Genomic DNA, 16,909 nt, shown 5'->3' on the forward strand with positions numbered 1-16,909 from the left:
ATTCATACATTTACTGGACTCTGAATTATAAACTGCACTGTCACAATGGAAGAAAAACCAGTTGGTGCTTGTTATGAGTCATCAGCTGCATGTGCTGTCATTTCTCAGACAACCTTTCCATGTGACTCCTGTCATTTACTCTTGCCATCATGAGTGTTGACTCAGAGTGTGTAATCTGAGTTAAAATGTTGCCTGCCGAAACCAGATGAATCAACTAGAAGTCACCAGTTGAGCCAGAAAAGCCCTGACATCCTGAATCCAATCCCAGCTGAAGCATTGATAACACCACACACAGTATGAAGTGACTTCTCACTGGATCTGACTAATGCCAAGTTTAAATCTAATATGAAGACATTACTGAGGGTGGTGTCAAACTGAGGACTATAAATAACCATCTCTACAGCGTTGTTTCTTTAAATCGTGCTCTACATCAAAAAACTTAATACTACAATTGATTAAATAAGAAAGTATAAAGTATCTAAAAGTATAATCAGGTAGTACAAGACATTGTTTAATACATGAGATTGGCTTTGTAAGCTCCTTTAATAACCTGTTTCATTTTTAAACAACCAGAAACAATTATTGAAGTCATATCATTGATGTCAAAAGCATATAAATGTAAACAGCTCAGCCTGTGAACAGTTTTAAGTTATTCTAATGTTGTATTTTTAAATATTTTTCGGCTTTAGAAAAGTTTCCCCTCAGTATGAAAAACATATGATACGTCCTGATTGACATCATAGAGTTTATCTACATTTGAAATTTAAATATCATCTATGTCGGTAAGGAGAAACGTAGGGTAGGCTGTATATTGTTGAATTGCATTATGGGCAACGTAGGATCCTGTTTTTTAACGTAGCCGACGCTTACTACGGGCTTCAGAAAAGTAGTCAGAAATGTTCCTTAAGCTATCAGTGCTGTTTTTATTTTCTGACCTGGCTTGCAATGCTTTATTCGGGTAATAGGCTAAGAAACAAACTTGATTTCAGACTTGACTTGAGTGTTAAGTTTTGTTTTAGCTGATGTGATGTCAAAAGTTCATCTTTTATCACGAAGTCACACTTTATGTGTTCAATCATCACATGCACTGGGACGCACGACAGTTGGTCATTGAGGATGCCAGGTAGGTGTGTCATAGGTTGATCTCCGAACCTCGTGTAGTCCGATCCTCAGATTTCTCCACCCTTCTCTGCTTTCTCCTCCTCCTCGCGCACATACCTGCTGCTGCGTCTCGCGGCTGTGGAGTGCGCGCACTCACCGCGCCATGGCCCCAGACTCATCAACCACCCGCTTTCAAATGGATTACGAGACGAACGTTTTCCCTCACACCGGCGGATATGGACGCTACAACCGAATCGTGGTCGTCTTCAGCTGGTTCCCAAACTTCGCTGTCATGCTTAACCTTTTTTGCGACGTTTTTTACACCCTGATCCCGGACTCGTACCACTGCAAACCAGACCCGCACCTCCTTCCCTCAGCTTTCCTCCTCAGCAACTTCACCTCTCAGGGATACCTCAACCTCACCATCCCCTGGGTGAGCGGAACCGGGCTCAGCCACTGTGAGCTGTTCAAGTACCCACCAAACACCTCGGACCTTTCGGAAAAAGTACCCAGGCAGAAGGTGTCCTGCACCAAAGGGTGGGAGTACACCCATGTAGCGGGACTTCAGAGCAACTTTGTCACTGAGGTAAGAGACAGCAGGTCATTATCCAAGTCTGTGTGAGAGTTTCACTTAAGTTTGGACCTCTGAAAATCGGCCGGTATGAAATGAAGAAAGTAAAATCAGATTACGAACATTTTGAATTATAATAGGACTGAGGAGCTACATCGTTGCATCAAAACAAGCTTTCATCCCCAGGTTGTCTGTTTTAAACAATTTGATTGACCTTACCACTTAGGGAGGAGTATACATTAACTGTCACTTTCTACAGAACTATTTCTAAAACCTTAGAGACAGATGTTTCCTTGGTTGGTCACTTTGACAACTATTTTAATTTGTTGGCCTTGCTCCAGGATGGTGGTACAGAACTGGATTTGTTCCAATTCCCGCTCATTAAAAGCCATTTATCTCTGCTTGAAGCATGTGTGACCGTGAAGATGACTGTTCACAGCATGCAGTCAAATATTTGCCCATGTTGAACACAGTTCAAACTCACTGAGAGCTGCTTTCACTCTCACTCGTCTGCTGTCTGCCACTCTGTTTCCCAGGGCCTGCAGTTTACAGCTCAACCAGCACTACTTCTTAGCCAACATAATGATAGTTCATGTGTCTGCATTTTAACTGGATTGTGGACTTCCGTGTTTGCATCTAAGATCCATTTTAACTTTATCTTTCTGAGAGACGTTTTAGCTGAATATTGATTCCCTTCTTACAAACTTTGACTCATGTTTCCCACTCAGATGATTGGTTTAAATGCTTTGAGTCTTGTTGTGCAGCTTCATGTGATGATAAGCAGCAGGAACTTGTTTATCTTCCCCCTCAGCCTGCCGTACTGGGCTTGTTCTATTCAAGGATCCATCCCAGTCTACAAATATTGATAATCAGACTTCACATGTGCACATCACATCTGTGACTGTTCAGCATTATTAAGCATGCATTCGAAACTACAGCAGTATTATTTGGTTTACAGTCTCTGAACCGTTGTCCGGTAGAGAGAGAGAGGGGGGGGGGGGGTGACTATTACAAAAAGGACATTATGGGTAATTGCCCCTCAACTTCTCCACTGTGAGCTGTTCAAGTACGCACCAAATCCTTCGGACCTTTCGGAAAAAGTACCCAGGCAGAAGGTGTCCTGCACCAAAGGGTGGGAGTACACCCATGTAGCGGGACTTCAGAGCAACTTTGCCCCTCAACTTCTCGTTGGGGTATTGCACCATGGATTTAAGGAAATAGATACTGGCAGTGAGAAGACTTTTCCTCCTTGTGCTTGGAAGTCTGAGGCCTTACTGTTGCTTCCTGAGACCCTGAACACCTCCTTCCACAACAACAGTTCCTCTGCCATGACGTCATTCACTGCCCCAAAGAAATAATGTAATAAAGAAAAAAAGAATAGATTACACAAGCGCTCATTGTCTTAAAATACCATTATTTAGCATTATATAATAAAATGAACAATCATTGTTCGCTATTCTCTCAAGTAGGAACTGGCATTATAAGAACTTAAAGATGGGTCTTTCAATCTTAAAGCAGACTCTGAATTGACAAAGGGAAATTGATAAATTCTAGATTTAGGACATTCATTTGTATTTTTATTAGACATTTCCATGATTATTTTGTCTTTACTAAAATAATAACATATTCCAGCATTTAGGCACACTTAATATATTGCATCCAGAGGTTTTGAGAGAGAATTGGGGACAAAATAATTGTACATAGTTGTGCCAGAAGTCTTCCCTTGGGATAAAGTGATTTCTGTTAAAAATTATAGTTGTGAGACCTTTTCCGAAGTTAAAAAAGCACTTTTCTAGTCTTCTGACTACTCAAAGTGCTTTTACACAGTAGATCACATCTACCCATTCACACACTGATGGCAGAGGTTGCTATGTAAAGTGACAATCAGAAGTAACTTATCCCATTCATACGCCGCCGACGAAGCAGTGGGTTAGGTGTCTTGCCCAAGGACACATCGGACATGTGGCTGCAGGATGGGGATCAAACCCCTGACCTTCCAGTTGAGAGATGGCCAACTCTACCAACTGAGCCACAGCCGCCCCAAGTTTAAAAACATAAATGTTTTCTGCCTTATATGCAGCAGTTGTTGTAATTTACTGCAGTCTCTGTTTGAAAATACTGTGAAAAGTGTCGCAAGGAGGAGGTTTCAAATCTCATGATGGCATGTCATGCACGGAGGGTAAAGGGACAGTCACCAGTAGACATTCTAGGTATGAGAATTGGTTTTGGTTTTGAATATAGGAAAGAATAGTATTGGAACATTTTGTATTCAAGTACACATTCCCAATGTTCCCAATTATGCACTTTATTAAAGTCTCCTTAACTGAAATACTTTAATCCCAAACTTTGAAGCCACATATCTGTAAAATGCTCAAAGAAGGAGAAGGGAGGGGGTAATAATATCCTTACATTCAGTGATACTTTCCAGATGAAGAGCTACTGGTATGTTCTACTTTGAGCCCTACTTTGTCGTAATGTAATAAAACTGTCAGCAGACATCTTAACTCAATTAGAAAGGACATGATCTACATTCCTTCTTCCTCACAACAATCTCTCTCTGTTCGAGACTTGACTGGTAGCCTGATATTCTCAGCATATGAAACCCTAAATGAGGATGAATATAGCATGTTAGCAAGAATTTGCCTGCTTTTCCCTTTTAAGCCTTTGATTGACTTATCCTCATAATTAACATTATTAAGCACTCCTCAAAGGATGTTTGGTGTGTGTTTTTTTATAGACTGGAAATCACATGTACTGCTGTTCATTTTCTGAGGCTAACTACAAGTTATGAGTCAGATTCTATGTAGCATATTCTATGTTGTTTAAAGTGAACTTGTCCTTGTTGCAATTTAAAAGTTGGTTAAAATGGGTTATTCAACTGAAATTAGAATATTGTTTCTTTCACAGAAGCTGTGACAACATATTTTGAGTGCAAGTGTTAAAGCTGAGTAATCTGGGTGTGTTTTAAAAACAGCAGTTCATCTTGTCAACTGCACCACTTCACTGTAGCAATGCAAGTTTTGGCATTTAAGAAAGTTCACTGGTTATATAACTGAGAGTGGCTACCATATCTCAACCTAGTTTTAAGTGTTGATAAATCATTGATAATTCTTTAAAAAAAAATCCACTGAAACACTTAAAGGTAGAGTCAGTAGAGATGTTTGTTGGAGGTTGTGAACACAACATTCAAGTTGGGCCCCCCACTTGGGCTCATCATCATCAGAAGTGCATGCCGCCTGCAGGGTTAGCATGTATGTTTACTGCTTGTACCTATACTGCAAGGTGCCTGAGAATACAACATTTGTTGTTACGGAAAAACCGATTGTTTAGCAAGATAGCACAATCTAACCGCCGTTGTTTGGCACCTGCATGTCCAACAGATAGCAGGCCAAGTCCGCGTCTGTGGCCGAATGCCAACCAAAGGTTCAGGTTGGAACAAGCTTTAGCCACTGAATATATTTTTCTCTTCTTTGCCGCTAAGTCTGCGTCCACCACATTCTCCAGTCCAAAAGGCGTCCAAGCGCTGAAATGAATCCCCTCCCAAACTCAACCTGCATGCTGTCATTGGCTGGGGGAAACACACCAGCTCCCCGCCCAGAAATGTCCCGAGTTAACCAAGACATTGAAATACAGGCAGAAGACAGGGTGTTTTAAGGGGGTTTCACAACGGAGGGCCATAAGATTCAGATTCAGATTCTTTATTGTCACACAAGGGGAAATTTGTGTTGTAACAGGAGCACACAGAAGACAAGAAACACAAGGACAACATCACCATAAAACATAGCCTAAATGAAAACAAATTAAAAAAAAATCAGACAGCACAAAAAAATATAAAACCAAATAAAACATTGCAGTAAAATCAGTCAAGAGCTCATACCAAAATGGGAATTCCTACCAAATCATTAAAGTGATGATTGAGCGACATTACTTTTGTATAAGTCTATATTTACCTTTTTTAGGAAAAAGCTACTGACTCTATTTTAAAGTCTAAAATATGTCATATGAAAGGTCTTCTTATATTTGTTTCATTACAATCAAAGGATGTCAATATTTCCTATTTTCTAGCTGTCAAGACATCCCACAAACAGACCAAAAACCTAACCCAAAAAATTAACTAATTAAGCTTGCAAGTTATTCCTTTGCTTTATCAAGCTTATTTTCCTTCATTACGGTAAACATGGACACTGTACTTTATTTTTATCTTATAAACACCATCCTGCAGCCAGAAACACCCACCACAGCACCAAATGTTTAGCAGTCTGCTGCAAATAGTCCACAACAAATGCACTGTGCACTTTGTTTGAGTAACATTTGGTCAAAGCTACACTGATAGATGTTGAAGCTACGCCTGAGCCTATTTTAAGAATCAAACCAAACAAATGTGAACTGTTTTTAAGATTAAAGAGTTCAGTGTCAACACTTACAGATGGGTTTGGTGCTGGCAACCACAGATTAGGTCGGATGTGCAGTAAGTATGAGTTGACGTAATACTTTCACCGTTTACTACTAACTGATTTCAATTAATAACTATTATAACAACATATTTCTAGATTACTGAAATAACTGATCACATGAGCACTGGTATAAGCCATTTAATAAGTAAAACTATAAGTTCATGGAAAGCGCAACCAGTTTTTTTTCCCAGTTGGGAATGCACTGTTTTTGGTGATGCACTCAGAACATTTTAAGTTATGTACTGCAACTTTTTTCTTATTTCAAATGCCCTTTTGTAACAAGTCAAAATCAGCCTCAGTTTTTTTTTAGATCCAAAAATGTGTCAATGTAAGTATTTGTATTTTTTTCTTAGTGGAATCTGGTGTGCAGTGACTACTGGAAAATCCCTTTGCAGCACATCTGCTTCATGACAGGATGGATTGTGGGATACATCTTCCTTGGCACACTGTGTGACTGGTAAGTAGCCCAGTGATGAACTTTTATATGGAGGTGTAAATTGTATAATTTAATCATCAATTTGATCATTTAAAAAAGCATCACCTCACATTGTATGGTTGTCAGAATGTCTTTCCATTTGCTAATCTGCTAATAATATGTGCTCTGCCTTCATTTACCTAGCATCTCTACCCAATTGTTCCAGGCAGCTTCAATAGCAACGATTCTTCTAAACATTATTAATCTACCTTTATAGCATTTATGACTTAGTGTAAAACAACTACTTATGCTGCCAACCTATGTTACCTAGCTAGGCTGGCTTGTTAGCTTAGTTTGAGTGAAGAGCCAGTGTTGACAGTGTTAGCTCCTGTTTGTTAAACTGGCTGAAGGGAAAGTCTCTCTGTCTTTTTAGTTATGTGTCTCTCCCAGGAATATATTTGAACACAATCCCTACAAATTAACTCTGTTATCTTCTTCTGCTTACAATGCTTATTTTCTTCTATCAAGTTACAACTACTAAGCTACTTAACTCACTTCAGAGATAGCTTGTGCAAAAAAAAGGTGAAACAACAAAACCTTTACGCCAAATGAGTGGAGTTAAAGATTACTCATTTGTTTAGTAATGGACACTTTGGAGCTGCATAGTTTTTACTTGTGGCTCTTTCTTGACTAAAAGATCACAGTGAAGTCTGACTGCATGTCATTCTGTGTTCAGGTTGGGTCGTCGCCGAGTTTTCCTCCTCTCCCTCAGTCTGTCCAGTCTGTTAGGGGTGGCCGTCTGTTTGTCCAACAGTGCGGTGGCGTTTCTGCTGCTCCGTCTCTTTCACGGTACCATGCTTGCTGGGGTCTTTTTGGCCTCCTACATTGCCAGTGAGTATCCTGCATATATGAAAGTGTTTAAGTGTTCAGAGTGTTTAAGTTTTTAATAATCTTGATCTCAATATCAATCAAAATAATCAGGATTAAGATTTTTGCCATGATTAAGCAGACTATGCTTAAGTAATGAAACTGTTAAGCTTTCTTCATCGTTATTCAGCAGTCAAAATCTCTGGGTGATTAAAACTAAAGACAACCTCGTCTTCCTCATACCCCTCTAGCAACAAGTTCTTAAATTACTTTTCTAAAAGCACTTTTGGATTCCTGCCTCGAGTCTATGAGTCATTCACTGGCACTATGTGTTATGTCATGTTTCAGCCCTCTCTGTTTTCATTTGTTAAAAGAAAATTTAATGAAGATGAGCAAACAATTATAGAGAAGCACAACAAAAATACCCCCAATAAAACACAAGATTTAGCTGAGAGTACTTTACTTGCTGTTTGAATCTAACCCTGCTTTTATTATGAAATAAAGTAAGACCTTCTGATTGATCGAAGGTTATGAAATTAACTTACAAGAAAAGTCTGACTAGAGAAGCAGCGTACAGATCAACAACAGACGACTTTAGCATCAAGCTTTCATCAGTGTTTATAACAATAACTCAACCATGGAGATAGAAACTTCTTACGGATCAAAAACGAGATGATGACGGCGAAAAGGAATGGTAAAAAAGTGAAATGTTTGACGTCATAAGGTGGATATTACTTTTGACTCGTCACCTGAGCAGCCTGAGAGTTTTTTTGTGTGTGTAAATGTTGCATGTTCCATGTGATATGAGATAGCAGGACCGTCGAAGCATCTCATATCGACAGTGAGATTGATAATGTCCTATTTTTAATAAGTTTACTGTTTTTATCCATCGTACAGATATTAAGAAGCTTCAGAAACATGAAGTTTAATTGTTGTTCCAAAGAGTCAAAAGGCATGACTTTATATATATATAAAATTTAACAACATAATGATCAGGAGATGATCTGTCACCACTTCCCATCTCCTTTAAAGACTCTCATTATCTCTTACTTTGTACCAAAGATACTCCCTCAGTAAAGACATGAACCTTCAGGCATGATGCCTGAAGGTTCTGGTTATCTGGATTAAAGCAAAATGTTTTCATCTTTTAATCTCATAAGGAAAGAACAAGAACAGCTGTTCTTTTCATTTCTTCTCCTGTTTAAGTTTTTTTTTAACATTAAGACTCATGCGTCTTCAGTTAATAGTTGAACATTAGTATTTGTCATCTCTTAGACTTGCTCCTGACCTTTGAATCCACAACAGCTACAGCTCTTATTTACTTAGTCTGATAATCCAACTGAATTGTCTTTGGGTTAATCGCTATGTCAACTTTTCCTCTGAAGGGAGAGATATTTTCAGTTGCTTTACACAGTTAGGAAATCCTGGAGGCTTAAATACACCAACCTGGTGCCAAATATGTACCACAAATGCTCGAGCCTAATTTTATACAAGAAAAAAATAAGACTTTGTCCATTAGACTTAATTGTTGGACTAAGACATAACAGTATAATGCCTCTCTATTAAATTGTATTTTATTTTATATTTTAGAACACATGTGTCATGGGTGAAACAGAAAAGCTACTCACAGCAGCATCAAATTCCACAAACCAAAAGTGACATTAAAATCTTTGTATTTTTGTGACATTTTGTGATCTTTAATGTTGTAATCCTTCCATATTTCAGTGCTGGTTGATTTGGTGGCGTTTGTGGTCACTGGTATTAGCAGAAACTACAGGACTCACTCCCTGAGCAGCCATTTACAAGAAATATAACAGAGAAGCAACTTTTGTTCCATTGTGCACACAGTGAAGCAGTTTTGAAAAAAACAAATACAGGAAACACAGGATTACATGTTTCATTGTGTCCTCTGAATCCCTTGTGTGATCCAAAGCAATTTGCATCCTGTGTAGGAATGGTGGACCCTGACACTAATAAATAACGAAAGCCAATGTATGGAGATGTAATGGCAAAATGTAAATGCATTGCATGTCTATTGGTTAAAAGTGCCTATTAAAAATGGAAATGTGATTTTGATTTTAAGAGACACCTAAGGGATTATAATTGGCACTATTTGAGTTGCAGGCTTGATTCTCTACATGTGTAAATCTCTGTTGGTTGAAAACGGCGTTAAAAAAAAACAGTAGACTAAAATAACAAGTAGAAAATAAAAACTGTATAGGAACAGTATGTTATGTGAAATGTGGATACCCTCTGTTCTTTATTTATTCATTTTAAAAATGTGTCATTGGATAACCATTGGGCTACACGCTTCACTTACTCTACTAATATGTGAACATTTTCACTTGCATCAGTCCTTTGGTTGGGAACATGTACGGCAGACTTGGAGACTTATTTTGTGCTTTGCTCTTACTGACTGACAGCGGGCAGCTGGTCGGTTTAACTTTACTCCTACCTCTCAGCTGTCCTCTTTAAGGGGGTCTCAAGTTTCAAAGAGCTCATTGGCCCTCATTCTTCCGCATGAATGTCTCTATGATGAGATGTCTCTGACTGGTATGGATACATACTATAATGTAAACCATGCGTTTTCTTCCTGGGACTGTCCAAAACAAGAGTTAGGGGTCACAGGAATGTAATTCTGTTGGCATGTTTAGAAACTACACATTCCTGTGTGGGAGGAGATGGTCTTGCGTACATTCCTGCAAGGTCAGGACTAAATTGAGCCCAGACTTGTTTTTTGTTCGGGCAGGGATGGGTAGGATGAAAGCTCAGGAGAAATTGTTTTCCTTCCAGCACTGCTCCTCGTCAGAGAGGATAAAACAATAGCAGGACAGAACCCAAGGCATGGAAATGAACATGAAGTAAGCTCCTATTTTTCCCTCTCTCCCCTTCCTTCCTCTTAGAGCTTGGAGAGGAAGGAGGTTAAAGGTCAGGAGAAACTCACACAGCTGGTCACACTCCCAAAACAAGCTTACATCAATACCTGAGGTTAGGAGAACTTTATCTCCTAGCAGCTTTATCTAGCTTATTGAACCTTGCATTATTTTTCCATAGGCAAAGTTTAAACCTTGCAATCAAAGGGTAAAGCTTGTTGTAGTAAAAGAAGAGGCCTTGTGGTTATGTTGCGTGCCTCATGTACGGAGGCTGTAGTCCTCATTGGCATGGCCGTGGGATGGATTCCAACCTCGGCCCATACCCTCATCCAAACATTTCCTGTCTCCCTTCAGCTGTCCTATCTAATGAAGGCAAAGGGCACAAAAACTAACTAAAAAAAAAAAGATGGTAAAAGGAAAGTATACTAAGAAAAATGTTTGCGGATCTTGTTAAAGCAATTGAGGTTATAGGACGTATTAGAGATGTGTCGATTCTGGGCATATGAATAAAAGTAATTCCAAGACAAAAAATATAGATAGCAAAATGCTAACAAGTGTAACTTTTTTGTGTAAGGTGTCTCATTAATGTTGTATTTATGTGTGTTAAATTAAGAAAACAATTTGAAATTGTTTTTTTAAAAATGCGGAGAGGTCTTTGTCACATTGTGACATTTGGTAATGTTGTTAATAATGGGAACAGACTTAAATACAATGAACTTAATGTATTAGCGTTTTATAATCAATACAAGAGGTGGATTTTCCAGTCATGCCTTTAATTTGTATCACAGAAGACGAATCTTAAAAGCTTTATTTATATTCTTTTATGTTATTTAAGATGAATTTTGGTGCTTGTTATGTCTATAGAGAGCCAGGACAGTGGATAGATTTGGCAATCAGAGAGCGAGAGAGAGAGAATCGGGAATGACATGTAGCAAAGCGGCCAAAGGTTGGATTTAAACCCAGGCCACCCGCTTTGAGGACTGTAGCCTCTGTACATGAGGCCCGCGAATTAACCACTAGGTCACTGGCACCCATGTTGTCGTATTTGCTACAGTATTTGTTGTGACCTGTGTTGGCATGAAATGTGAATCATCCAACAAACACATGGTAGTGGAAAATACTTTTGCTAGTAGCCTCATGTGTAAAGAGGTTCATGACAGGAAATTGATTTGTTTTGGACGGATGTATTAGTTAAGCTTCGGCTGTGTTTGATGCTATCTGTGTCCTCTCTTTGCTCTCTGTTCCCTTCCTTCTCTCAGGGTTGGAGCTGTGTGACCCTCCTCATCGTCTCATGGTTGCCATGATCAGTGGCTTCTTTGCCGTGTTCGCAGAGATGCTGTTGCCGGGCATCGCTGTTCTGTGCCGCGATTGGCCAATTCTGCAGGCTGTGGCCACTTTGCCTCTGCTCCTGCTGCTTTCCTATTGGTGGTGAGTCAGGTGGCAAAATGTAACATGCATATATGTGTACTTGGTGACGCATTAAGGGCAGTTTATTAATTTGCATGGACACTCAGACCTTCAGTCTTATATTGTGTTACAGTTTGGTCTGTTTTACATATCTGATGATTGGAGTTCCTTCTTTTTCAAGCTCACACCTTTTAGTAGCCACAACTGAATTCACATGCCATCACATCTTTAAATACTTTGTCATGCTTTCAAAATCCTAGTGAATACCTTAAATTTTAAGTCTAGATATTCATTGAAAGATTCTTGTTAAGTCCTTGAGATGAGCACCCAGAACTCAGAGAACTGAAAATAAATTTGAAAAAAACAACAACAACATAACTACAGTTAGATCAGGCAATAAGATGCATGAAATTAAATCAGAAACGCATTCCTCTTGGAAGAATATGTGTCTCTAATCCAAGTTATTTGTGGAATAAGTCAACTTAAAATACCCTGTGGTTTAGCTTCCGTATGATATGACAACCTTTTCTTTTTTTTCTTAGAAAAAGAGTGAAAGCAGGTTGTGCTCGTGTTCCTCCTCTCTACCTCTGTGTTAATGTTACAGAGAATGTTTAAGCTCCATATCTCTTTGAGATATGATAACAGAGTTGTTTCCTTCAGCTGTGCATCAGTGTTTCCGGAGTCTCCTCGCTGGCTGCTGGCCACAGTTCAAATCCCGCAAGTGAAGAGGAGCCTACAAGAGTTCTCCACCAGGAACGGTGTTTGTCTGCAAGATGAAATCTACCCTGGTGAAACTCTGCTGTCAGGTATACACACGCACGCACGCACGCACGCACGCACGCACGCACACACACACACACACACATACATACAAGAACACTTAATGCCCACCCATAATAATCAAGTTTTGGGGAAAAACCCCCAAGGTATTTTACCTCTTGTCTAATTCATTCAATTTCAGATATGCTTAATCATTTTGCTCTTTTCATTCCTGTGGCCTGAGTTTTACCTGAAATAAACCTCTAAACCAGACTGAAAATAAAAACAGACAGTGCATCTCACATTTTGTCATCAACTAAATCCATCTTATACACAGATGGTTGAATTACTGCTTGTTTTTGTTTGACCCGAATGCCCCAGAAATTGCATTAATGCATTTATGTTCTGTGATATGAGAAAAGAAGTCTGGTTTGTTTTTGCATTACTTTGGCTAATTTGTTGATTTATCTTCTTTATCTTTCTCACATTTACGAGAGAAAAAAGTGCAGTATCATTAAAAATATGTTCTTATTATAAAATGTCAATGATAAGAATAGAAGAGGGAGGAAGATTAAGATTTACTTTATTGATCCCACAAGGGGAAATTCTGTTTTTACACTCTGTAAGTCATGCAACACATACATACTGAAATATACAAACACATGCACAAACAGGATCCTATGGACATGCACTAGTGGAGAGATGTCAGAGTGACGGAACTGCCCCCGGCAAGTTCTCCTGAGCTGGTGGTGGGTAGGGGGTTTGGTACCTTGCTCAAGGGCTCCAGCTTTCAGACCAACTTCTATATTTTGTCCGCACCGAGACTTGCACCAGCAACCCTCCAGTTCCCAACCCAAGTCTCTACAGAATGAGCTACTGCCGCCCCTGTGACCATTGTTTAAAAATGTAACAAACACATTGTTTAAAGAGTAACTTTAGCGCTGCCCTCTCTGTGTAAATGACATACCTGTTTCACTGGAAAGAACTGATGGGTGTGTTCAGAATGTCCTCTGTTGACCTGTAACTAAGCCAAACAGTGTTCAGTGAACTCGGGGTCCTGAAGTCCAGCTGTTTTTCATTGCACTGAAAGTTACACCTTATTAGATTTCCGAGTTACCCTGGAGGAGTGTTAAGAAAGAGTTCAAGAGCCATATCTTATTAAAGGGGAATTGACATAACTTAATTTCCTACATTTGGAGCCTTATCTTGCCATTGCCAGTTTTTTTTTTTTGCAATCGTAATAATGAAAGTATCAATTTAATCCTCTCCACTGATGCATTTCACCTAGCTTGAAAACATGGGCTGAGTTAGGATTTCCTGAATGCCTCAGGTTTTCTAACCTCTCTGTGTTTCTACAGAGATTGATTCAGCGTACGGAGAAGACTGTCAGCCAAAGTACTTTTCAGTTCTGGAGCTGCGTCGGACTAATGTTATCTGGAAGAACTGTCTCATCCTCAGCTTCACACTGTGAGTTTTTTATGCAACAAAAAAAGATGTCACCTGACAAGTCCATGCAATAAACAGGACCTCTTAATCCATGTTTTAAAAACATTCCCCTCTCATGTTCACAGTCATTTGCAAAGTGCTGTACTTTGTAGATGTGAATAGTCTTAACACTTTCGTCCCTCATTCAGTTTCATTGGAACGGGGATCCAGTACTGTTTCACCAGAAACCTGCACAGTTATTCATCAAACTTCTACTTCAGCTACTTCCTCCGAGTGATAACAGGAGCACTGGCCTGCATCTTCATCTGTGTGTCCGTCAATCACTTTGGTCGGCGTGGTATGCTGCTGCTCTCTGCCATCATAACTGGACTGTCATCACTGCTTCTGCTCGCCCTTACTCAGTGTAAGTCACATCTACATTTTCTACTTCTTTCATTCCCTGAAGCCCCAAAGTGATTCCTTGATGAACATCAACATGTCATTGTCTGAATTTCTGTGTAAGCTATTGCCAATTGTAAGCAGTTTTTTTTTTTAAACCAGCTCATATAAGACACCACCAACTTTTTTTTGTCAGCTAAGAACAGCAAGCAAGCAAGTCTTTTTTTTAAATACAGGTAAACATATTGTAGAAATATAATTAAGGCAGAAATGTATTTCTTGGGTTTGCATACATTTTCATTATTTTACATGCAAGTTGCAAAACAGGTGAATGAAAGAAAACAGTCAGTTATTGGTGACAAACTATTTGAAAATGAACCCAACTAACTTGTAATGAATGTATTTTCTGCTGCTAATTGATTTAAATCAGTAAAGCATCACTGGGACCACTGACATGATTTTGTTTCTTAAAGTAGAACTAGAAATGACAATAGAGTGGATTGGCAGTATCAAATTACTTGTGATATATATCTTAACATATATATTTTAAACTTGCCCTTTTTGTCTGCAGACCTGCGTGGAGGCCTGGTGTTGGTGCTCTCTGTTGTGGGTCTGCTGTTCTCTCAGGCTCTTGCCATGCTCAGTGTGTTCTTTGCCTGCGAGGTGATGCCGACCGTGGTACGGTAAGTGTCAAAGTAACTAAAGAAGAAGAAGATGTTGTTGTTATGTTAATTGAAAAAAAACAACAATCATTTAAATGTGTTTTTGTCTGCTGCTTATAAAAAGTACCCTGCACAATAGGCTCCTGCTTTAGGGACTTTTTCTGAAAACTAAAATGCCCAGCTGTTTAAGAACATTATTTATCATTTTTGTGCTCAATGTTCTTACATTTCTTCTAAAAAAACAATAGCATTGGAGCTAAGTGCTAAAACACAGGGTACACAAAAAGGCAGAAACAGAATTTAATTTACCGCTCAAACACTTGTGTAAGTCCTGCTGATGATAAAAAAAAATCTAATCACCTCTTCCTGCTCCTCTACCATCTCTCTGCCAGAGGTGGTTGCCTCGGCCTGGTGCTGGCATCAGGTTGTGTCGGCATGGCAGCCTCCTCCCTGATGGAGCTCCAGAACAATGGCGGCTACTTCCTCCACCATGTTATCTTCGCCTCCTTCGCTGTCCTCTCTGTTCTCTGCATAATGCTCTTACCTGAAAGCAAACGCAAGCAGATGCCAGACTCCCTGAAGGAAGGCGAGAGCCAGCGGCGGCCTCCTCTCTTCCTGTCCCGGCCTGACAGGGACAACCTGCCATTACTGTGTGCCCGGCCTCCTTTGTCGGAGTACAACCCGGATAACTATTCCCGACTGGTCTCTGCCACCAGGAGGATGTTGACTAAAGATAATCTGCCTTATAGGATTGCTGTGCCAACACACCCCCCTCTCCTGTCAGACAGTGAAACTCAGGGACATGAGAATGAGACACTGAGAGAGGTTGCATCCTAGCTCTGTTTACCCCCCCCTCACCCTCATCAATACAGACTTGGATTATCCCTCTTTCTCCTTCAAGACATACCTCTACATTAAGACAGATTGACCATCCTTCCCTGACTTTTGTCTGAGTCACTGGCTTTTTATAACTCAGCTGAAGAAATGTCACAAACCTGGATTTTAAGATTACAGCAATTCTGTTACTTTCTGCATGAAATATGTCTCCTCATCTTGTTATGAAGCTGTTACTATGCTGTGGCATTTTTCTCAACCGGATCCAGATAATGCACTGAAAAACTAGAGACCTGTACTTTCTTTTTTTCTGAGCCAATCCACTGTGAAGGCTACAAAAGTCAATTTTGAAATCCAACATTTTTATAATGGGTCTGTTTCTTAGTGGTATAATCCTTGCAAGCTCTAACACCTTTTTAACTCTGGCCTGGACAGAAATGACTGGCGGACCGTGTGGAGCCATCCAGACCAAAGTGTCAGACTCTAGTTTCACCAGTAGAGCATTGTGAACAGTGCTGCAGCTGTAGGTCATGTGAGCAGCATCTCTTTGTCCATATATTAGTAACTCATGCACTTTTCATTAACTCTGTCAGTCTGATTCATTAGATATATCTCTCAGAGCAGAGAGGATCCAGAGGAACAAAGAACACCAGACACACACTGCAGAGTCTTGTGTTATACTTGTGATGTGTACTACTAGAAGGTGCCAAAAGATGCACTGGTCGATATTTTTTGTGCCATTATTTGACATTTTAAATTTGATCGTCCACTATTTGGCAAAAATGTTGGAATATCTTCCCCACCCCACAAAAAATGGCCGTGGAAATACTGTATGAAGCTTCTCCTCCAAAGCTGAAGGTAGCCCTCTTTTTGACTTGTAAAGATTATGAAGTGATACAAAGAAGTGAACATTTTTTCAATCCTTCAGTATTTAAAGGAACCAAACTGAACTGAAGGGCATTATTTTATATTGATATTTTAATAACGTCTGTCAAACCTACATTTTCACTGCTTTCAAATGTTTTTCTGCATCTAATATTTAATGGTAAGCAGTGAGGAACATTTTGTGAAGTAAAAACTGTCAGTGAACTGATTGACTCAAGGTTGCCGTGTGTGTGATGCATGTGATCTTCATCAGCTTC

The 16,909-nt window shown here is 39.6% G+C and overlaps 1 protein-coding gene across 1 annotated transcript; it reads left to right on the top strand.

Moving 5' to 3' along the window:
• Positions 1-1,185: 1,185 nt before the first annotated feature.
• On the top strand, positions 1,186-16,869 carry slc22a31 (solute carrier family 22 member 31). Its single transcript, XM_020632490.3, has 9 exons — positions 1,186-1,687; positions 6,480-6,583; positions 7,278-7,432; positions 11,541-11,709; positions 12,349-12,494; positions 13,806-13,914; positions 14,082-14,296; positions 14,843-14,954; positions 15,326-16,869. The coding sequence occupies exons 1-9, from the start codon at positions 1,265-1,267 to the stop codon at positions 15,768-15,770; spliced, it is 1,878 nt and encodes a 625-aa protein (XP_020488146.1). The 5' UTR covers positions 1,186-1,264; the 3' UTR covers positions 15,771-16,869.
• The last annotated feature ends 40 nt before the right edge of the window (positions 16,870-16,909 follow it).

Source organism: Labrus bergylta, chromosome 3 (genome assembly GCF_963930695.1).
Source record: "Labrus bergylta chromosome 3, fLabBer1.1, whole genome shotgun sequence".
NCBI classification, from domain to species: Eukaryota; Metazoa; Chordata; class Actinopteri; order Labriformes; family Labridae; genus Labrus; species Labrus bergylta.